This window comes from Lottia gigantea (assembly GCF_000327385.1).
Source record: "Lottia gigantea unplaced genomic scaffold LOTGIsca_5, whole genome shotgun sequence".
Classification (NCBI taxonomy): domain Eukaryota; kingdom Metazoa; phylum Mollusca; class Gastropoda; family Lottiidae; genus Lottia; species Lottia gigantea.
Window position 1 is genome coordinate 929,771 of NW_008709715.1, and position 24,967 is coordinate 954,737.

General features: G+C 34.4%; 3 protein-coding genes across 3 annotated transcripts in view; 1 reads left to right on the plus strand and 2 right to left on the minus strand.

Moving 5' to 3' along the window:
* LOTGIDRAFT_154033 (hypothetical protein) overlaps nucleotides 1-2,553 on the minus strand; it is a gene marked incomplete at both ends in the record, with an annotated part of 2,912 nt that extends 359 nt beyond the window's left edge. The window contains 2 exons of the mRNA XM_009061766.1: nucleotides 293-1,194; nucleotides 2,547-2,553. Coding sequence (XP_009060014.1) covers nucleotides 293-1,194; nucleotides 2,547-2,553 — 909 coding nt within the window. The remainder of the gene's footprint in view (nucleotides 1-292; nucleotides 1,195-2,546) is intronic.
* A 4,611-nt stretch (nucleotides 2,554-7,164) lies between these two features.
* LOTGIDRAFT_154034 (hypothetical protein) lies at nucleotides 7,165-10,012 on the minus strand (the record flags this gene model as incomplete). Its single annotated transcript, XM_009061767.1, has 2 exons — nucleotides 7,165-8,474; nucleotides 9,967-10,012. The coding sequence occupies 2 exons, from the start codon at nucleotides 10,010-10,012 to the stop codon at nucleotides 7,165-7,167; spliced, it is 1,356 nt and encodes a 451-aa protein (XP_009060015.1).
* A 5,098-nt stretch (nucleotides 10,013-15,110) lies between these two features.
* On the plus strand, nucleotides 15,111-16,672 carry LOTGIDRAFT_154035 (hypothetical protein; the record flags this gene model as incomplete). The annotated part of the gene is made up of 3 exons (XM_009061768.1): nucleotides 15,111-15,330; nucleotides 15,538-15,731; nucleotides 16,577-16,672. The coding sequence occupies 3 exons, from the start codon at nucleotides 15,111-15,113 to the stop codon at nucleotides 16,670-16,672; spliced, it is 510 nt and encodes a 169-aa protein (XP_009060016.1).
* Between the last annotated feature and the right edge of the window lie 8,295 nt (nucleotides 16,673-24,967).

Here is a 24,967-nt window from a genome sequence, read left to right on the forward strand (position 1 = left end):
CATCTAATAATTGAATGCACAATGCTTTATCGTCCTTGCACCAAGTGGTCACGTGCTCTTGTTCGACTACATTGCAAAATTGGAATAATTCCCACATCGTATCATGGAGAAACGGTTGACACATCTTTTTAATACTGTCCGCCATATTTCTATATAGTTTTGTATTCCTAATTGCCATACAATAGGCCTTTTTATTAATAGTATTAAACGGATCAGAGTAATATTTCTCATGTATTGATACATGAACTTCCGGTTTTAAATGAGCCGGTGTCAATTCGAATCCAGGACTCACATGTTTTTTGTTGTAAACATCTAATGATTTTCTTCTTAGGTCAAGATGCCAATCGTATTTATCATGTTCGAAATAGTAAGCATATGTCATTATAACATTAACTGGACTAAGATCACCGCCTGGTCCTGTTTTCATAAAGGCTGTTTCTAAAGATGTTACATTCATGTGTTTAAGGATGTGTTTTCTGCAGTTTTTGACAGTGTCTGTCCATATATATACCGGAAAATACGTCATGAAATCACTGATCATAGGATGACCTATCATCCGTTCTGTCAGTTGAGACCATCCGATAGTATATTTGAATGTATCCATTCCCTTGGCTCGTAATTTCCCATTATTAACAATATTATCTTTAGTCACTGGGCTGGTAAATTTCCCATCAGTGTCTGTCCAAGCTATAACATCTGTTTCTATAAATAAATCCAGCAAAAAGCTGGAAAATATTTGTCTGTTGTAACCTGGAAATCGACGTCCGATTCTAGTGAAAATGGTCGGATCATGTGGTAGAGCTTCATAGTATATCTCGAAATTTATACCCATGGTTTCTTGGTGACTTTTGAGACTTTTTGCCATTTTAACGTCTTCATTGGATTCCTTATCAAGAATAATTCCAATGGATCCTATATCTTGTGACCAATACAATACAGCTGTTCTAAGGGCAGTACAGTACAGAAACGGTAACAGCCTGGGTTGACTTGAAGTTCTTATAGTTAATGTTATACTGGGTAATCCATCAAAATAACCTTTCTTACTGATATAGTTACTATCTTTCTCAAGTTTAAATTCATAATATCCCTGGTAACTTCTAAAAATCCGAAAATGGAATGCACTCAATAACAATAAAGAAATAACCAAGACACCAAAACAACTTTTACTTTTCCGTCGCGATACACACCGAATCCCTGAAAAATTTAAATTAAACTTATATATACGACAGTTTAATTACAGTATATTTTCTTCATTGTGGGAGTAGAAGGGCATAATATTACGCATAAATCAAATTTAAATAGTTAAAGAAATAGTTGATAGAAAACCATCGCACGTAGCTTAAAATAAGGAATAAGAACACGTGTCCAGGCAACCAACCTTTCCTTGGATATATTAACCCCGTATAGCTGGACATTATAACATACATTTTATTACGTTCATCGGCCAGAATGAAATCTCTTGATCACCAGACTGAGTATTAGAGGTTCGTAGCATTTGGGAATTGGAAGCTAACAAATAAATAACATGTCTATATGAATTTCTTATATTGATTTGACCACGGGCTTCAAAGTTTCAAATATAAGGCGTATGAAAACTTAGCTGAACTCGATGTACAGTCTTTGAATATCATACGAGAATATAATCGTCCGCTATTGACCCTAGTAGTTTCATCAAATATATTACATAAGGCTTAAATAAATATTTGAACTAACATCTTGAGAGGATCACATAATAAAACTGGTGTTACTCGTTTTATAAGTTATTATCAGAAATCACATGAATTTATTACTGGAAAATATTTGATATATATCACTATTACTGTTACCGTAAGCATAAGATATAATTTATATTTATATTATATTAATTAATCTTAATTATTATAATTAGTTACACCTTCAATCTTATAGACGTTGGACCAATTATTTAAAATAGTTTTTAATCATAAATAAAATAAATCATTTCAATGAGGGCTAATCTAAGAACAACTGGCGTCTTGAAAAATCTGATCAATACCAGAATTTATTCGACCTTGAGCTGACAATTGAAAAATGACAACATAGGAATGTTTTTTATTTTGTTGAGACAGAACTCATTAGGCCTAAGGAGATTTTGAATGAATTATATTTTCATGGACAGAAACAGACAATAATTCTTGAATTCAGAAATATGCAGCACAATTTCCATACTTCTACATTTATTATAGATTTTAAAATTATTTTTCTACTATATAAGTCTTATTTTTCTACTTTCAAGTTAAAATTGTATGCTAAATATATACAACACCTCATTGAAATTAGTAGCGGCGATGTCCAATTTGTCCTATTTCATGTGTGTATTCTATTTTTATCTGATAGGATCAAGATAAATCATGCAGAAGAGTAGGACGTTAAACTCCATTCATTTCATTTCATTTCAAGATGAATCAGTTGATCGAGATAAGTCAGTTGACAATCTTTTTTCTAATAATCTCAGCATCCTATCTCGTCTAATTTTTCACAGTTGTCATAACTCTTGTCACAAAAACATATGTAGAAAATTGACCTACCTTTCATCTTTTTAGTGGTACTTCGAAGCTTTATTTCTTTTTTTCCTCATTTCAGCTGCAACTGCGTTAGACTGACGAATTAAAATGACAGGTATTAAGATATAGTGATTATGTACCGACGAAATAACTCATAATCATTAATTATATAGGTGTATTTCTTGATCGGATATTAATTAGAATGTTCATATTTTATGATGTGACATGTAGCTAAACAGGTTATGGCCGAAAGATACGGTTGAAACGATCTATTTAAACTGTAGTATTGTATACCTGCTAAAACGACTGAACAAATTGAAGTGGCAATGAACCATGAACAAAATAAATAACTTGCAAACAATAAGGTAGTATTGTTCCATTAAAATAACACAGTGTAATCAGTTATAGAGCAGTAAATTCTATATCTTCACATATGTTTCATGGAAAATTCAAAAGAAATGCTATCTTCACATTAAACATTAAATATATGTACTGTATCTTGCAACACGTCAGTAGTTTATTCTTAATCGGATTTATTACAGAAAAATAGGAAATGGTACCTTGACAAAAGCTTGGAGTTATAATATCACTGATACCATTATAAGAGCTTGGAGTTATAACAGCACTGATACCAAGAGTTTGGAGTTATAACAGCACCAATACCGTTATATGAACTTGGAATTTGAACAGCACTAATATCGTTATATGAACTTGGAATTTTAACAGCAGAAGCTGAGAACGGGATATGTTTTATTATAAAATAAGATCACATACATAATCAGATGGACTGTGAAATAAAAATAATCTGATTGGAAATCTATTGCCGGTTTATATTGAATGGAAAAGTTATAATTATATTAGGAGTTCTATTGGGTTTACCAATCAAAATAGTATACTCATTTATTTCCACAAATTCATTCGGATAGTGATCATCAGCTGATTAATCATCAATTTCCTTAATCAAAGTCAGTCAAGATTCAGACGAGTTATTATCTAACAGCATTTTCTCACCCCTTAAAGTTTTATTGATATAGGTTATTTTCTTCGCAAATTTTTCGTTTCAATAATCTGCAGCCTATTGGGATTATATATTTAGTGAGAAAGAAAACTTTAAAAGAGCCATTTTCGGTAATGCAAGTTTTGGTAAATTTGAGATAATACCTCCGAATTTTTCAATCCGGGTTTCCGTTGTCAGTGATGCAGGTAAGAGAGGCCGACATCGAAAGAGCGTCTAGTAGTTTGGATAAGACAATAAAGTGAGGTCCAGTGTGCTGCATGCTGTGCACGTTAAAGATCCTCGACCGTTGGAAATAAAAACAAGTGGTTGCCTAGCAAGATACGCCCACTTCCCTGATACATTGTCAGTATATCACGTGCAGTCACCAATCGAACTTGTCCAAGATATCATCTTTATAAATGATCACACCAATTAGTTTCATTTCAATCGTATGAAAACTGTAATCTCTATTGTGTTCACAAAGAAAATTTTACACGTCTTTCATAAATCAAGGGCAATAACTCAAAAACAATTTATCGAAAGATCGTCAAATTCGAACTTGTCCAAGATCTCATCATTATAAATAATCACACCAAATTACATTTAAATCGAAAGAAAACTGTAGTCTCTATTGTGTTCACAAAGAAATTTTGACGGTCTAGAACTTGTCCAAGATCTCATGAATATAAATGATCTCACCAAATTCCATTTAAATCTGAAATGAAAACTGTAGTCTCTATTGTGCTCACAAACCAATTATGGACCGACGGACGGACGGGGCGACGACAATATACGACCACATTATAAAGTTAAGATTCCATATACGCGTCATGCAGATGCGTCATGCGGACATAAATGGCCCTTGCGGATCCGTCATGCGTCAAATATGATTCCATATGTGCGTTGAACGTATGCGTTATTTTTCTTTTGACGCACGGACTTCTTTTTTTGTTTTAGCTTAAAGCTAAGATTCCATATACGCGTCATCCGTCATGCGTTAAAAATCAAAATGGTTGGTTTAAGAGGGTATGATTCCATATATGCGGAAGCGGTATCCGTCAAATTAATGGTCTCCGTCATGCGTCAAAAAGAAATCGCCGGGTGTAGCGATTTTTGATGCATCCGAACGCCTTTCCGAGCGGAGATCTCCCAAATGTGACGTATTATGTGGGGATTACCTGTCATTTTTCCCGCCATATTTTGACAACGAAGATGGGGAAATCAACATACTCGACACAGACTTCTGAAAAACTCATAGAGTTAGTGAAAAAAAAACACCCCATCGTTACGATAATAGATCGCAATTACACCATGATGCGGATTTCATGTATAATAACTGGAGGAGCATTGCCAGGATCATCGGAATCGAAGGAATAGACGGTAAATATTCTCATAAAAGACTCAAAAGGCTCCACAGAAGTATCAGTAGGATATTGTGGACCCAATAGCGATACTTGCTTTTTTTTTCTTCTTCATTTTCATTTTCAACCATTCCATAGCAAGTCTGGCAATAAAAACTTCATCTTGCTCCAGCATAAATTTATGCACCAAAGCATCCATCTGTCTAGAAGTCCGTGCGTCAAAAGAAAGATAAGCATACGTTTAACGCACATATGGAATCATATTTGACGCAAGACGGATCCGAAAGGGCCATTTATGTCCGCAGGATGCATCCGCATGACGCGTATATGGAATCTTAGCTGAATGTGGGCTTATAAAAAGCCAAGCTAGTGCTGCTGTCCTGGCAGAATTTCTCGCATTGCATCCTGCATGGCTGGCCATCATCATTAGCCAACATGGTGCAGAAAAGTAGGACGTAAAAACTCCATTCATATCATTATATTTCGGAAAATTTCAGCAATGATACGGTCATATTTGATGCTCAAAATATACTGTACAGAAAATTGACGAACCCAAATTAAAAATATTCGTTAGTCCGATGCATTGTTATGATTCTGTTTATCTTCTACAAAATAAAGATTGATGGTCAAAAAACATTATACAGAAAACTGACTTTTTTTATAATTTGTCGATGGCTTTTCTTTGAAGGCATAGGTTTTCAGACACATGACTTACTCAAGTACAAAATATTATTTAGTCCCAATGTGTTGATGTTCAAACATCTATGTCCAGTACAACGATTTTTTGATGAATGACCACCTTAAACTGACAAATAAATTGTTACAGAGTTAGACAGAGAAACTAATCTTTCATCTGAAAGATAGGATACAACTCATTATAATGGTACATAGAAAGAGAAATCATAGATAATTGAGTTGACTTACTGCTAGTGTTAGGTGTCACTAGCAAGATGTGAAATTATTACCAATAATGACCGACTGACCGAATATTTTCCAATAACTGTATAATATGATTAGAAGTCTTGACTTGTCATTTTCAAGTTTAAAACAATGACAATTTAGCTATGAAAATGACAAATGTCAAATTAATTAATAAATAAATTTTTTTTTTGTTTATACAATAAAAATTTCTATATAGGGTATATAATATAGGAAACATTATATAATACAATATCGATATTACATAGATATGAGACATATTTTTAATTCAAATTCCATTTTGAAAGTAACTATATCGTCATTTCATTAGCCATTAAAGTAAGTCAATTTGACCACAAATACAATTTTGTCCTTGAAAAGGCGTTTATGAGCGATTTGCGCTGAAAAGGGTGGCCACATTGACTATTTGTTTAATTAAAGTTATTAGTGAAGTTAGAATTACTTTCGGTTTCGCTTTTTTGACAAGGAATTTTAAAATTCTGCTTTTAGAGATGTTTCAGTCTATAAAGTTAGTTTATGAACAGATGTCTATTATCTCTATCATTTTGAGCTCAAAATATTATAGTTTTTATAGTTAAGGAATAATCCTGAAATGCAAAATTGCCTCCAATAATCTTCAACCCTGACACCCCGGCATAACATCATGTAATATACACAGACACCAATCTGGGATGTGATGTGGGATTTGAATATTATATTTGCAGGGTTTTCCACTGAATGGTTTGAACAGATAATCAGGATGTAAATACACATACATAAAAGAATTATATACATAACGACCCATATGCACCAAATCATACTAAGAAGAAAAGAATCATTTTAAACCTAACATTTAAAATATTTTAAATATATAACTAGAGATTATTCTAATGATGGTATGCACCAACTAACAATTAATTAAGTATATTTAACTGTTATGTAATTGAAATAAAGAACTGCTATGAATGTTATTATTAAAATTTTCTTTTCTCCTATGGAAGAAATAAATACGAAACTTAATGTGATATGAAATCCATTTCTTGTTTTCATTTTTGCAAAATAGATGTAAAATATAGTTGCCTGGATTTAAAGAGTCCTGGGCGGTGTGTGAAATGTCTTTTAATAGGTTCATGTCACCAAATCTATTTACATTGCTAAACAATTGGTCCATTTTGAAACCCCTAGGAAATTTCGTCTGATTTACAAATATTATTAAAAGTAAAAGTCGAGTAACTTTAAGTTTATCATTAAATTTGCCAATTCTTAAGTAGATTTAAGATTGGTGCATACGAAATATGAAATTAAAATAAAATCTAATGTTATTCTTTGACCCCAACACTACACTTTATGTTTCCTAGAAACTCCACTAAACAGGCTCAAAAAAAGACTCACATTGAAAACCCATGTCCTTGGCAGCATTTTCTACAGCAGAGACTTTGGTTAGATTTAACTTGTAAACATCTGAATCGACCAGATCATGTACTTTTGAGTATTGTTCATCTAATAATTGAATGCACAATGCTTTATCGTCCTTGCACCAAGTGGTCACGTGCTCTTGTTCGACTTTATTGCAAAATTGGAATAATTCCCACATCGTATCATGGAGAAACGGTTGACACATCTTTTTAATACTGTCCGCCATATTTCTATATAGTTTTGTATTCCTAATTGCCATACAATAGGCCTTTTTATTAATAGTATTAAACGGATCAGAGTAATATTTCTCATGTATTGATACATGAACTTCCGGCTTTAAATGAGCCGGTGTCAATTCGAATCCAGGACTCACATGTTTTTTGTTGTAAACATCTAATGATTTTCTTCTTAGGTCAAGATGCCAATCGTATTTATCATGTTCGAAATAGTAAGCATATGTCATTATAACATTAACTGGACTAAGATCACCGCCTGGTCCTGTTTTCATAAAGGCTGTTTCTAAAGATGTTACATTCATATGTTTAAGGATGTGTTTTCTGCAGTTTTTGACAGTGTCTGTCCATATATATACCGGAAAATACGTCATGAAATCACTGATCATAGGATGACCTATCATCCTTTCTGTCATCCTAGACCACATTTTAATATGCCCGTATTTGAATGTATCCATTCCCTTGGCTCGTAATTTTCCATTATTAACAATATTATCTTTAGTCACTGGGCTGGTAAATTTCCCATCAGTGTCTGTCCAAGCTATAACATCTGTTTCTATAAATAAATCCAGCAAAAAGCTGCAAAATATTTGTCTGTTGTAACTTGGAAATCGACGTCTGATTCTAGTGAAAATGGTCGGATCATGTGGAAGAGCTTCATAGTATATCTTGAAATTTATACCCATGGTTTCTTGGTGACTTTTGAGACTTGTTGCCATTTTAACGTCTTCATTGGATTCCTTATCAAGAATAATTCCAATGGATCCTATATCTTGTGACCAATACAATACAGCTGTTCTAAGGGCAGTACAGTACAGAAACGGTAATAGCCTGGGTTGACTTGAAGTTCTTATAGTTAATGTTATACTGGGTAATCCATCAAAATAATCTTTCTTACTGATATAGTTACTATCTTTCCCAAGTTTAAATTCATATCCCTGGTAACTTCTAAAAATCCGAAAATGGAATGCACTCAATAACAAAACACCCAAGACACCAAAACAAATTTTAGTTTTCCTCTTAATCGCTGAAAAATTAAAAATAAAATTTATGTTTACAATAATTTTATTGCAGTATTATTTATTAAATAGAAAAGCAGTAGAAAAGCATACGTATGAATAAAATTGAACAATTTATAGTCAATAGAAATTCATCGTTCAACGTGGAAACATGATCAAGATAATGTTGCTCATTGGATCATGCACATTCAATCTAAGTAAAATTAGTGATAATTTTCCTGACGACGAAGGAACCCCGAGAATAATAATAATGGCACAGGCTGTCTGCTCCAACCGGTTATATTCCATTAGTTGGACGTCCCAATTGTTAGACATAGTTGATTAGTCAATAATTAATATTTCCCGCGATTCGCTAGTAAAGCGGGAAATTGTTGTGTGTTTGATTTGTTAATGTAGACACGTGATCATCACGTGGTGGTTACCTTCCTTGGTAACTGTTTGTAAACAAACGCCATTCTACTGAAGTCTACCTTCCTGCGAGACGCAAAGTTTAATTTTGTTTCAATATTATTAGAAATATATTCACGAATATAAGTCTGGGTATCGACTCTCGAGACGACTTTTGCATTAGGTATCAGACACAGGTTTCCAGAGCTTATTTTCATTATTTCAATTAATGTTTTTGATCTTTGGTTTTTCCTGACCTGCAAAGTCGTTTACGACGAAGTATTCAGAGAATAGGCCTATGAGTAATCTAAGTTTATGAGTAATTTACTAAATTCAATGAATATAAATGTATATAGGTTGTTGCTTATTATTTATGCATATTTGTTTACGATGTATTACTATCCACACTAACATAATATGTTATTATGTACATAGTTTTTCGTTAATAAAAACCGGCATCTATAGCACAAGGTGGGCTTATCGGCAAATCTATCAGATTGTTATTATTTGGTCTTAATGGAGAAGATAATATACGGGAAAATATCTACAAGTGTAATGGATTAGGCCCAATTAAGATTAGAAGATATGAGGACACCACACCTTTCGTTTTGAAGTTCTATATTCTCCACCTCTACCCTCTATATTTTTAATAGGCCTATACATCAATTCATTCACATTAAAATTAAATAAAATATTATTTCTTTGAAGACACGTCCAAATATACCTTTTGACGTATTTAAGTCTGTGTAGCCAAATATATATGACTATGGGTTTCTCGTAGCGTGTGGTGTTATTAAATTCCAGTGGCCTTTAATGACCTTAATGTCGTCTGTATCTTAAAGAACCGTTCACACCAAAAACGCGCGTTCAACACAGCGTTAAACGCCGCGTTTTTCGCTCATGACGGGGATCACACACACAGCTTGAAACGCTGCGTTGAGGAATCAGGAAATTACAAGATGGCGGATACAGATGACATTGGCGATGTTTTGACATTTTATGTCTATTAAAGAACGGAAAACGAAAAGGACAGCGTTCGATTTGGGTCCATGATATTTTTAAAAAAAGAAAGAAGTTCGGCGAATATCAACACTTGGTTAAAAGTCTGCACACCTACGAAGACAAATTCTTGCAGTACTTCAGAATGACCCCATGGCATTTTGAGCACGTGCTTGGTCTCATAGAAGCCGAAACACAGAAGTCCGACACTAATTACCGCGAGGCAATTACAACAATGGAACGGCTGGCCATTTGTCTAAGGTAAGGGAACTTCGGAATGTCAAAGTATAATAATTTTATTCTTTATTAACAGCTAGTCATAAGCCCTACAAATTTACTGCTAAAAGACGCAGCGCAAAACGCGCTGAATAACTACAGAAGTTATTTCAGGCGACAACGCGGCGTTGAACGCGCGTCATTTCTTAACGCGCGTCTCTGGTCTGAGCCTTTTATTGATAATCCATTGATATTATTATCGCGGCGTTGAACGCGCGTTTTTTTTCGACGTCCCGTTCCGCGTGACGTCTTTGGTGTGAACGGACCTTAACACGTTAGTTTGTCGTAGAGTATAGAGGCAGTTAATTCCATTGACCCGATTAATCTTATAAGTCCGCGTACGTTAACGGTATTTTCTCTTAGCGATGAAATTTAATAGACCCATACTCCTAGGTCGTGGTGGAATCTAGAGAAATGGTGGGGTTATTTATTTCGAAAAATGTATCCTACGGGGGAGGGGGGATGATTCGATAAATATTCGAAATGTTTACTTTCCACCTTTCGCTTCACGAAGAGTATGGGTTTAGTAATTCCATATAGGATGATTCATTATTTTAAGATTTGGTCGAATTAAATTTCCAGGATGCTTTTGTTTAGGCCTACTCGGCGTTATCAATATTAAAATATTTACATCCGTCGATTCGTGAAGCGACGAAAAGTATACGATTAGTCAAATCCATATGGTTGAAATATTCTTTTACAGTTTTATCCGATTTAATGTCTTCCAATGTTTACGGGTATTGAAAAATGGGTTAAGTCAGTTTTCTATTAAATGAGTAATAATAATGGAGAATAAGTTTAATCGTTATAGATTTTAGGTTTAGAGTTTAGTTTTCGATTGACACCTTGTAATAACTGGTAAATGTAGCTGATGATAATAACATCTGTCGCCTATTTTCTTAAAAAAATATTCGCAGGTTTTAGTATTCAAATTCAAGTCCAATTCAAAATATGCATATGCATAGTCAAATTTAATAGAACAATTTTAATATCCAAGGATATTAAGTTCAGATCTTAAGTTTTTTATCCAAGCTAATACAAAATTAAAAGGTTTGCACTAAGATAAATTTAGTTTGCAAAAATATCAAGTATAGAAAGTATAGAAAGGAGTAGTGTTCTTATTTCTTTAATGCTCTACCTACATCTAAATGTCATTTAGTCATGTCCTGTCAAGTATAGAAATATCTGCAATGAGCTGGGATGAATAGGACTTAGCTCATAAAACATGATATACATAGGTTGGTTGGTAGATGACAAGTTAACGTTGGCTTCCAGCGAATTCTGATATCGCAAATTAGGTAGTCGTAGTAGTTGGTAGATTTCTCTGGCTTCGGGGAAATATTTAAATAAATTTGGTTAAATATATTTTAAGTGCTTAAAATATAGATAAATATTTTTTACACTTACATAACAAGTATCGCTTTAAACAGTGGTTGAGCATCACGTCCTTTTTGCTATCTGCAGAGTAAGACAGGACTGTCCTTTGTCGCCATATATATTTATATTATGCGCAGAAATATTAGCATCCATTTCGAGAAATAACCTCCTTGATTTTTATACCAATTAATATCATTCTGCCAAATGGGTTAGTAGTATATGTAGCGTATTGATTTCAAAATACTATGTTTTTGTTTTCAACTAGTTAATAACGTTGGTCCTTCCTACATTCAAGATCTTGTTCAACCATATGATCCTTCTAGAAATCTCCGCTCTAAAGATAAATTTCAACTTGTGAAACCATCATTTAATTTAAAATGATTTGATGCTAGAACATTTGCATATGCTGCTGCACACTTATGGAATTTCCTCAACATATCCATTAGATCATCTTCAAATATAGAAGACTTTAAATCCAAATTGAAATCACACTTGTTTGGTCGTTACGATTAGACTTACTGTAAATAAAGATTATAAAAGACATGTGTCAGCGCTTTGAGCACTCTCCATGTATATTGGATTTGAATGCGTCAAATCTGAAAAGACAAACCTACACCCTACATTCATTTAAAATAAACATACCATTGCGTACAGATTCCATTTCGGATAATGAATATAATCCTTTTCAAAATTAATTCCTTATAATTAAATCAACTCGAATACGTGTTTATGTAATATAACATCAACTTAAGGCACTCACTTGGAGCGTAAATACATAAAACATTTAACATAACGTTAATGAACTGATACTATCATTAGAGACGTCCTATGAAACAACCAATCAGCAATAGGCCTACGTGTCACCCAGTTGGCAAGACTAGTTTTCTATATCAGCATCCGCTGGAAGCGAATGTTAACTTGTCATCTACCTACCTACCTACCTACCTCAATTTGAGACAAATCCAGTCTCAGTGTGGAAATTTTGCAAAAGGAAGACATGCGACTATTCTTTCAATATCCATCGTTAGAAGAAGACGTCTTTCTCTATATCTAAGGGTAATATTATTTTGATCTGAATAAATGCTTTGGTGGCTAATCCCTTGGTGGGAGTAAATTTAGTAAATCGCTTAGGAAGCCTAGTCCTTGGTGGATACGATTAGATCTTATATGAGTGAAAACCTAGGTGGTCTTAAATTTTTAATCAATTTTTATTCAGTCATGGTTTTGCCAATGGTTTTGAAAAAAGGCTCTTCTTTGAAGGGGGCCAACCTCGTTCCTGCTAAAAACAACGTATCAGAAATGTTACGGCATCAAAGCAATTCGCACGAATATCCAAGGAAAATGATTGTTGAAAATATGTCAAATGAAACACTACAAGATGTTTTGGAAACGTCTGGTCGTGATTACAATGCAGTAAATGCAAGACTAGCCCTTCATTTTCTAATTGTATTGGCTAATGAAGTTGGTCAACCTGGTCAAAAAATTACAACATATTCCTAATCAGGCATGCCTGTTTTAACATATTGATAAAATTTTCACTCGTATTGGTTGTTATCTATAGATATAACATATAATTACAAGTCATTCTCGTTCGATTTCATGATTGGATTTTATGGATGGTAATGTTATTACTATCGTGAGCCAATTACTAATTTGTTATTATTTTAGGCAAGTGGTTGTAACATTGGAATTGATGATCCAACAGATTCAGAAACTGTGGAAAAGCCCCCAAGAGAGCTAGGCATAGCTTAGAAGACAGGATTGATTGTTTGGAGAGGACGAAGAGTCAGATGGTTAGTGACTTACGCGATAGGCTTAGGTCGCTTTGTCTCCAGCAAGAGACAACTGATCTACTCATTCTTCTAACATTGGATGATTTAGCTAAAACGCCCAGGAAGGTCAATGATGATGATGCGGGGGTTTAATATGAAGCTCAAAACGCTGCTATGGTTTCTCCATATATGTTTCCAACTCCCTATAATAATTAGTTTGGTTACGGTCGGGGTTATAATAGAATGCCATATTCGAATATATTTTCGAGGTGTTTTAGACCTAGGGGAGCCTGTTTGTTGTTGTACCATTGTTGTAATTTTTGTACCATGGCTAATTGTCACATAGTGCCAATAAATGAATTGAATTGAATTGGAGCGTGTTTGTTTTGCGACAGCAGCTCTCATCAAGTTAAAGACTCTGAAGCTAGCTAAAGGCAAATAGGCTGGATTTATTCAAGTGGGTTCTATCTCTATGTGGATGCTGGTTTAAATCTTTAGTTATTTTTAAATCTCCTTCAGTTATCCCAGTATTCGAATACCTACGAGGCTGCTTTAAGTGAAAGAGAAGCTTAAAATACAGACTCTCCAGGAAATCTCTAGAAACTATATACAAACAATTCATTTTACCAATATTTGATTATGCTGATGTTTTATGGAACAATTGTACAAAAGAAGATGAAACTAAATTAGAAAATATCAATTTGGACGCAATTCGCACTATAACAGGTCTTGTTCGGGGAACTTCCCACTCAGTTTTATACAAAGAGTCCGGCTTCTCAAGTTTAACCGATCGTCGCTTTTGTCACAAAGTAACTCTATTTTATAAAATGATTAATGGTTTAACACCTCAATATCTGAGAATTCTGGTACCACCTCATATTTCGATTGTAAACCCTTACCCCATCAGAAGCAAGCACAATTTTCGCACTATTCCATGGAACACTGTAGCTTACAAATCATCTTTCCTCCCATCTACTGTACAAATCTGGAACAATCTGCCCGACTCAATACGTAATTCTTCTTCCCTCTCTCAGCTTAAATCCCTGCTGGTAAAATTCACCTCAAAATCCTCTGTACCATTATATTTCTACTGTGGCGACCGTCCATCACAAATAATACATACCAAACTACGTCATTATAAAAGTCAACTAAACGCTCACAAATTCTTAATGCACATATCCGACAATCCATCCTGTTCATGCGGCCACACCTTTGAAAATTCTGAACACTTTCTTCTCTACTGTCGCAACTTTTCAAAACAACGAAACAATACAATTAATCTTCTCCCTATTCATTTACGTTGCATATTAACACTTCTTAACGGCAATCCAAAATTATCTTTAGAAACAAATCTGTATATCTTTCAAACTGTTCATAACTTTATATCATCTACAAAACGTTTTGACACCTAGCTAACGCTGTCGAAGTATGGCCTCCGTTTTAAAACGAAGATTATTTTATTTTGATTAACGATAAACACCCTCATCCCCTCTCAACTATTTTCATTTGTCATTATCACTAACATTTTATTCACCAATGAATTTGTTCGGCCCTATTCCCTTTCCTTTTGTAAATATGTTTGTCACTTCCTGTTTTGTTTCCAATGTACATTTCGCTGCTGTCAACTCCTATATTATGTAAATTATACTTTTATCATCTGTAAATATTCGTATTGGTAACAGATTTATATAAGCTTCGGCTTGTTTCTGAAACCAGCATTAATCTATAGCATATGTATGATTTTGTAAATTATCAATAAATATTGTTTAAACAAAAAAAAAAACAAAAAAACAAAAAAAAAGTGAAAGAGAAAGTGGATTTGATCCGATTGGTATGAGAGTACGAGATAAACCAGCATGGATTACACTTGGAGGTGGAACTCTGTCATCGTTAAACCCGTATCCTATTGTTGAGGATGTTTTTGAAGTCAAGGGTTCCTTTGACATTAACTCTTTGCCACTTAGAGATCCTGTCTGTTTTGTGTCTGGACAAATCCACGAGCAATTAGAAAATTGGGAGCATATTTTTGATCAAGTTAAGTTTGGGAATGTAGGTAAGATTTCAGAATGGTTCAAATTTTAATTATTATTAATGACTTTTTTCGATCATTTACTGGTAATTTTAAGGGTAGGTCATATGATTGTGATATCCCTCCTCGGCATTTCTCCAATAGTGCAATATCTTGCAAGAAGGGTTTTAGACCAACCCGTAACGTATTCTGCAGTTTATGAAAGATTAAAATCGTACTTATCGTCTTTAGGTTTAGATCAGGGCGAGGCGCCGCATAGTTTCCGTTCCGGATGTGACATAACGATGGCTCTGTCTGGGTCAGTTAATAATCCCGAACAAATGATCCGCCACATAGGGTGGTTTACTGAAAATAGCGCCAGGTATTATAGCATGATAAATGCTTTAGCGGATTCTACTATTATTGCTACGAAATATGCCGAGGAGGTAGAGAAAATGTATAAATTAAATGCTGACTACTCTATGTTAGATGTTTTCAAATTATGGGGACAGGAATACATTTTCAGGCCAATAATGTAACAATATGTTACTCAACAAATCATCAAATCGTCAACGATTTAAGGTAGCAACTATCAAATATTGGTATATTGGAAGCGCCCCTTAATACAAGTAATATCTGAATATAGAATACAGATAAGAGAAGTTCTGCCAATAGTTCCCATGTATGTCGGAATGTAACTTTAAAGATAGTTGTCGAAGGAATAAAGGTAAAATAATGTGTTTGTTTCTAATTGATTAAAAACTAAATAAATAGACTCTTGACAAATTGAACTGCATGAACTGCAATTGTATATGCAAAAAATATTCGATTATTTAAACATTAAATATGAATCAAGTAGTTTGAATAAAGAATCTATAGAAATTTTTAATGTGCATGTTTAAACACTTTTATTTTAGAAAGGAATTTCAATTTAGGATTTAAGCTTTCATTTCAATGTCTGTCTGACAACCGCCGACTGAGAGCCTATGCTAGCCTTTTACGCTGGTTAACAACGTAAGAAGTATTTTTTTTTTAAACAATATTTATTCAAGAATTACAAATATTACAATATACATATAGATAAACATATGGTTTTGGAAACAAGCTTTAAAGCTTATATAAATCCATTACCATTCAAAAATAGTTACAATACGATACAATACAAATTAGGGAAAAATTTACAAATTATTTACACTAAATGAGGTTCTCTCAACTGTATCAAGGTTGTAAGACAGCAGATATGGTTCAGTAAATTTAATTGTATGGATGAAATAAAATATGTTTGTTGGAGGTTTTGCTCATCGATGTGTCGGTAATCGGCATGGCCCCACAACGACCCTGGTCGATCGAGGCTAATATAGAGAACTGGAATGTCTTACGAAGATAAACAGGTGGAGGTAAGGACAAGATCAATAGTTTGGCATGAGTAAGTGGTAGGACTCAATAGAACGAACCATAGGTAAGCTTCAATAGAGCTAGCACAAATTAGGTAAGTATCAATAGAACGAGCAATAAATCAGGTAAGCCTCAATCGAACGAACCATAGATCTATAGAGATCAGGTTTACTTCAGTAGAGCGAACCATATATCAGGTATGACTCAATAGTACGAGTAATGGATCAGACAAATCAGGACTTTTAATAGACCATCAATAGGACGAACAATGAATCAAGTAAGCCTCAATAGATTCAACCGTAGATCAGGTAGGACTCAATAGAACGAGCAATAGATCCGGATAGCCTCAAGGGCTAAGAGTAGATCTGGTAAGCACTCAGTAGATTAAATGAGCCTCAATTGTGCGACCAATAGATCTCGTAAGTCTCAATAACACTAACAATAGATCAGGTAAGTATCAATAGAGCGATCAATGGATCAGGTAAGCCTCGGTTTACCCCATGGGCAAACAAATAGACCAAGTAAGCCTTAATACAACGAGCGAAAGAGACCAGGTAAGTCTCTTTAGGACGAACATTGGATCAGGTAAGCCTCAATAGAATGAACAATAGAGACTAGGTAAGTAGGACGGACCGTGGACCAGGTAAGACTCAATGGAACGAACAATGCATCAACTAAGCCTCAATTTAACGAACAATACATCAAATAAGCCTCAATTTAACAAACAATGCATCAAATAAGCCTCAATTTAACAAACAATGCATCAAATAAGCCTAAACATAACATCAATAGAGCGAGTAATAATGCAGTTAAAGACTAACAATAGAGCAGTTCAGTCTCAATAGATCAGATAAGTTTCAATAGATCAGATAAGTCTCAATAGAACGAACAATAGAGAGCAGGAGATAAAGAATAAGATAAACAGTAGATCAGGTAGGCCTCAAACGGTCTAACTATAAATCAGGTAAGCCTCAATGCAACGAGCAATAGACCAAGTAAGGATCAGAACAACCAACAATACACCAGGTAAGCTCAGTAGAGCGAACAACAGGTCAGGTAATCCCGGATAAAACGAACAATAGATCAAGTAATCCTGAATAGAACGAACCGTAGATCAGGTTATCCTGAATTAAACGAACAATACATCAAGTCATAAACCTGAATAAAACGAACAATATATCAGATATGTCTCAATAGCAAGAAAAAATAGATCAGGTAATCCTACATAAAACGAACAATGGATCAGAACAGCATTCAGCAACTGTTAACTCGGATAGATCTGGTTATAATGAATATAATAAAGACCCAAAGACGCAATGAAACAGGTGTGGTTAAAAACGATGCGTTAGTTTAATATATTCATGGACAATGCTAATGATAGTGGTGTTCTCTTTAAGACTAAGGTCTGGGGGATGCCTGTAGGAGTAATTTGGTATCTAGAAAATGCATGGTGGGTGTATGAAGCGTCTTGGAACGTTGAGTATGGTAACGTGGACAGTAAAGAAAGAAGTGATCAGCATTTTCAAAGGAGTGGCCACATGGACATGATGGATCTTCAGTAAGGTGTCGAGCAAACATGTGGCAATGGAGTTCACTCATACTGTTTCTGATTCTACATGAATTATTTCTAATGCTCTGTCTCCAAGGTAGAAGTAGCTGGGAATCTGAGTATCTTTAGCTTTTAACTGTTGTTTAAAAGATTGAATGGATGTAGTCGTTTTCATGTACTCAGGGAGATTATTACAATCACGAATTACTGATGGAAGAAAGGATTCCTGGAAAAGGGTACTCTGGCAGAATGTTGATCTTAGTTGATCCTGGTTGTGGGTGTTGTAGGTATGAATGTCGCCAGTGTGGCGGGGCACTAATATATTCAGATAAGGTGGTGTAAGGTGGTGTATCATCTTGTAGAAGAGAGTGAGCTTGTGCCGATAGCGCCTGGTTTTCAATGATAAAAAGCCAGTTTCTTTATATAGTATCTTGTGGGATGTACCCCGTGTCAGGCCTGAGATGGTTAGCAATGCGTCAAGTTGAAGATTTTCGAGGCGTTAAGCTTCCCGAAGTGAGCAATTGTCCCAAACGACATCATTATAGTCAAAGAGTGGTAGGATAAATGACTAATATAGCTTTTCTAAGGATTTTCGAGAAAGGCGATATTTCAGTGATCGTAAGCAGTCGATGGATTTTCTTGTTTTAGAAATGATGTGATCGATATGTTTGTTCCACTTGCCATCTGCACTGAAAATTATACCTAAATGCTTATGCTCGTCAGAATCAAAGATAGAGGTGCTATTGAAAAAGAGGGAGAAATTTGATGCATTAGTCTTTTTGCTGAAGGTAATGCTTTTAGTTTTTTCTGGACAAAAAACGACGTTCCATGTTTTGGCCCAGTGATCGATCTTTAGCAAATCGAGATCTAAGGCTCTTTGACAAGATAGGGGGTCATGAATTACCATGTACATTGAGGTGTCATTTAAGGTGTGATTTTATATCTTCTGCTATGTCATTTATATATACGAGGGAAAGTAGTGGACCCAGAATTGAACCCTGAGGCACTCCGTTGGGTACGATGATTTCAGTTGATGATTGACCTTTTATTTGAACTAATTGTCTGCGATCCGAGAGGTAGTCTTTTATGAGAAGTAGAAGATTCCCGGTAATCCCAATGGCCTGGAGTTTACATAGAAGTCCTTCATGCCAGACACGATCGAATGCCTTACTTATATCGAAGAAGATGGCCTTAGTTTCGAGTCCTTTATCAAGCTCGCCACATATTTGATGATAGATATCAACAAGTTGGTAAGTGCAGCTATCTCCGCTCCTAAAGCCAGATTGCACAGGGACAATTTTGTTATTTGAGACAAGGAAGTTGTTGAGGTATTTGTACATGCATTTTTCAAAGTCTTTTCCAAGACAGCTCAACAAGGATATTGGTCTATAATTGGAGCAGGAATGTTGTAAATTGGGGTAACGTCGGCCCGTTTCCAAATGAGTGGAAAACACTGAGAGTTTTGGAGAGAATTGAATAGGTAAGACAATGGAGGGTACAGAAATTTACAGCACAGTTTTAGAATGGTATTATTTATATGGTCACTACCACAGGCCTTGCTTGTATCAAGGGAGATCAAGATATCATAAACATCACTTGGAGTGTAGATAGGTTCTCGATAAGACTTTGTGTTAGTGCAGGTGGGGTTAAATTTGGGTTGGGTAGTTTGGATTGACTTATGAAGTGCTGGTTGAGTGCTTCAGCCTTTTCACAGTCGTCATCGATAATGCCGTTTTTGTGAGTAAAGAGGGAAAGTCTTTTGGGGTGGATTTATGTTTCAATGCAACAGATTTGACTAACTACCACCAGTCTTTTTCGTTGAATTTGCACTCATTTATTTTGTTATCCAATTTGGTATGGCATTCCATTTCGGATGTAACTGGTTAGTTAAATACACATACAGATGTACGATGGAAAATACTGGAACTGTGGAATTCTATTATTCCACTCATATTTATACTCATTTGAGAAAACCAATTAATATTTTTAATGAGACAAGTGTTGAATTATCTTGGTGGTCAGTCATATATATAAAATATTGAATGACCACGATCAAAAGGAACTAATTCTATCCAATATGTTACAACCATTAAATTTACTTTTTTAATAGTTTTTTATCAGCATATTGAACTCTTGAACTTGGTCTAAATGAGTTCACATATGATAACAATTAATTTGTATTATTTCAATTTGATCATAATTTCACTTGTATCGATTCTCTCAAATGAATATTAGCATAACATTACAAGAGATTAACTATCACCTGGAATGGAAGACAGGGTATTATCGCTAATTAAGCATGGTTGTTGATTAGAGGAATTTGGCTATAGTTTTAATTACTATGCTGGGTTGCCAAACCAACCAACAAACCAACTGCTTGTTAGCTCTGTATTTGATTATAGATACAGCGTCCTAGAATGGGCTATATAACCCAGCCTCTGCCATATTCTTCAACAACTGAAGCAATACAAGTAATATTATCTAAACACTGTCCTCTATCATTCAAGGTAAGGTTCAGTTTATAAATATTTATTATATTATATGAGAGCATTGGTAGTCACAGCCTGATAGGGAATCTATAAAAGCAATTAATCAAACGTCATTATACTTTGAGCCTTAGATTCCATACTTGCCTGTTGACTGCCCCAACTGGTGCAATTCGGTGGATAATCTATAAAAGCAACTATTCAATTATATTAAATTGAGCCTTAGATTATCTACCAAGGCTGCAGCAGGACTCACTGCGTTAACTCACAAATGCACAAGATAATGTTGGAGTCGTGCCCTAAGAATATTGGCAAGTAGTGCCTCTCGACATTACACGCGAGTAAACTCTCCCCAAACAATGTTATATTAGTTAATTATTATATTTATGACATTTTATATAAACACCCCCAACTTTATATATTATGTATGCATTGAGTATTGAATATTTATATTGAATTTATGTTAATTCTTCATAATTATCATTTGTATTTTAATGTATAGTTTTATAACATATTATTATTATTATCATGTAATGAATCAACAACTGAAGCAATACAAGTTATATTATCTAAACCCTGTCTTCTATCATTTCAAGGAACAACCCTAACATAATAACACGAGCATATAAAAGCTTAGAAAGAGCATATAAAAGCTTAGCGGTAAAACAAATAAATACGACAGAAACGACAACTGTTATAATTGCCGTGGAATCCAGAGCAAAGGATGCATAACAATTGCGTATTGTTATATATATTGTTATCATTATATGAAAACTGAATTCACACGCAGGAAAAATTAGACGTTCACAATTGCATTTTAATCTGAATGCTCGAATGGCGAATGTTAATTGAATCTGAAACCAAGGATCCTGTAGCGTAAGAAAGACAAGATGTCGATATTTCTTGTTTGAAAACATTATTTTCTGATTAAAAATTCATTTTGTATAATCTCAAATCTTGACAACTAAGTCAAATGTCTCAATGTTTCAGCTCGGCATGGAAGCTAGCCTTTGAGACGCCTCCGCTTCTCCATTGGGCACTTCAATAGGTAGTCAATCTAAATAGGAAAATGCAAAAAAATAGATTTCCTGTACAATATTTTCATCCCTTTGGCATTTCAAATAGGTAGTCAATCTATATAGGAAAATGCCAGAAAAGGGATTTCCTGAACAATATTTTCTTCTTCATTGGGCACTTCAATAGGTAGTCAATCTTAATAGGAAAATGCCAGAACAAGGCTTTCCTTAACGATATTTCCTTCCCTTTGATAACAACATGGTAACAAAAAAACAACGAGACATCTTTTCTTGTTTCAAACAAACAGTTTTTAATATCATTCATAGAAGTTGGTTAAGAAAATAGAATCGGTATTTTATTTCATAGAATACAATGCATTGATATAAAGAGTGTCACTTGAGCATGTTATGAAAGTCGATAACAACCTTTACTTTATCAGGTAAAAATATAACAGGCTGATAAAGGGATTTGGTCTTTAACATTTCGTTTCAGCAGTCGATAGTTAGTAGCCTCTCAATCCCTTTTTCCAAATATGTATCACTAGAACCTTCAACTTCAGAATTTAAAGCTATTACGAAATTCGTCTTACACCTTGTACCACGAAATGCAGTGATTTGATTGCTTTTTACGCTAGCAAATTCAGCAAACTAGAGCCCTTAACATAAAAACTGTAAACCTATGGTTTTAATTTCTCTTGAGGTCTCTGATTGACTTTATTCCTTTGCGTAAAATCCAATCAAATAACTGCTTTATTTGACTTCCGTGAAATAAAGGTGGCTATTACAGCCAAGGTATACGATGAATTCGTAATAGCTTGATATTGTGAAGATGTAGAAGTTAAAGAACTGAGAGCTCTTTTGGATCCTTTCGCAAAGGGCTTATCAAAAGAAAATACTTAAAAATATGTGTAAAAATACGAAGCACTAAAACTCTAGAACTGTCAGCTCTTTGAGATCGTTTCGTAAAGAACTCAACAAAAAGAAAACAATTCTAAGACGTCATAGTCATTTCTGTCATAAAATTTATACAAATAGTTTCAAATGCTGGATCGAAAAATCAGAAGACCACAATACCTTTAATAATGTTTATCAAATATACAAGATTTACATACTCTGAACATTACATTTTAACATTCAAATATCACGATTAGATTCCAGACATTTATTTCATAGAATCACTTGATTTTTAATGATAACACGTAGCTAATCGTCACTGTCAAATACTAAGCAGATTTTCTAGGCAGCGTTCGTGAATATCGTATATCGTGCTCTGTAGGCGTTAATTTTTGGCTCCTGGCCCCTCCGTAGGCGTTAATTTTTGGCTCCTGGCCCCTCCTGAGCCATAACAAATAAAATTTCGCCCTACTTTCAAAATTACATTAGGTGATTTTCCGGCGTTCCGCCAAAAATTATGGTGAGCCCAGGTCGACTTGCGGTGTACATCTCATCGGATCGCAGTCTAATTAAAATTCGTTTTTTCATTATCAGGTTTTAGTTTTAATATAACCACTTTAGTTAGTGTCGATCGCCAAATTAACCTTTTGACTTTAATCAGCGCTGGCATTTTGTGGCACGGTGGTTAGGTCAAACGGTTAGTTTGCCAACGTTTTAAGCAGACTGTTCGGATCCGACGGTGTCGATACGACCTAAGTGCTTACTTCGAAAAATCAACGATGCATAGGTCACTGAGTTTCGATCTTTCATTATAGGAGGAGGAGTTATTAAAATCAAGTATTAATCTATATCAGCGAAAAAACAAATGTGAACTTTCGTTTTGTTCGTGTACACGCAGTATTGTATGCTTTTTCTATCACTTGTACGTTCCAGATGTATTCAAAAAACATTGATTGAATTTTAATGCATATCTGAGGAACGTTCATAAATAAAAGGTCTCACAGGAAACAAAGAGCATCACAAAATATCGCCAGCGATATACAATTAAGAAAAATAATTATAAAAAAAATTAATATTCAGATTATTATTCATGTTTTCAAGTACATAAGACGCCCAAATTGGATTTATCATATGCATCTGTGGTATTGTTGAAAAATTATTTTAGGATAAAAGAAAGAAATTTTATGAAAGTGCTGAAAACTTCTCTTACGGCGCTGATGACTTCTTGTCACCAACAGACCCGAAACGTGCAGATATCGTATTCCGTTAACTTCTGACCAATATTACCTCTTCAATCACATAGACCAATCATTTGTGTTAATTCTATTGTTATATTATCAGGATGTTGCGACACCGCGCCTCTACCCGTTCTCTACTGAAAATTCACCTTTGATTTCCACATAAATAATACATGGACATTTAAGATTGCGTTTCCAACCGGAAATTAAATAATCGTCGAAGGAATACTTTACAGACATAGTAATTCTTCAAGGATTGGGAACTGAGAAAATTTGAAGAAAAGCAATAGGTATTTTCAAGTTTTTTAGTCTTTTTCACCATAATTCACTTCAAAGATCGTACCATAGCTGAACTATGAGGTCTAAAAATGAATTTCAAGTTGTCTTCTTGGCTTTTAATACACCAGAGCACATAAATTCTTCTTTTTGTGCCAGTATATAAGACGAAAGTGGGAATCGGAATAATTCAAATATGTGCCGATAGTGCTAGCAAAGATTATTGTATCAAAGATAGAAAAATGAATGACTATCTAAGAAAGATATCAAATTTTAACAATTTTAAGCTTTCTAATATTGTGAGGATGGAAAGTTGACAAAACAAAATTTATTCTAATATACATGACTGCAACACGAAGGTATTTGATAATTCATCTGGAAAAAATTACATTCCAAGATTAACTATACAGAGATCCATGAGGAGAACCAAAATATAAAGTGAACTATACATAAGGGTCAGTATGCTTTAGTTAAAACTTAACATAACCTTTGATTTCCCAACACAATTCACGAAAAGCGTTATCCAGCCGTTGGCGCAGTTGTAAGTTGATTTAAATCATAATTGTCTATTTATTTTACACCGGCCAGCTACATTTAATACTTGATGAAATCTTTATTTAATTCTGGGGCGAAACTCGAATAAATTCTGATTAATCGCGACTTTATTACTCGCTTTCTGATTGACAACGACTTAAAAATGGCGCTACAAAATCCATTTACTAAAAGTAATTTACACTTGAACAGAGAAAAGATCTTTGGTTTAGTGAAATCTGTGACAATCTACAGAGAATTCTCTTTGATTTGTCTATAGATAAGAGTATAAGTATC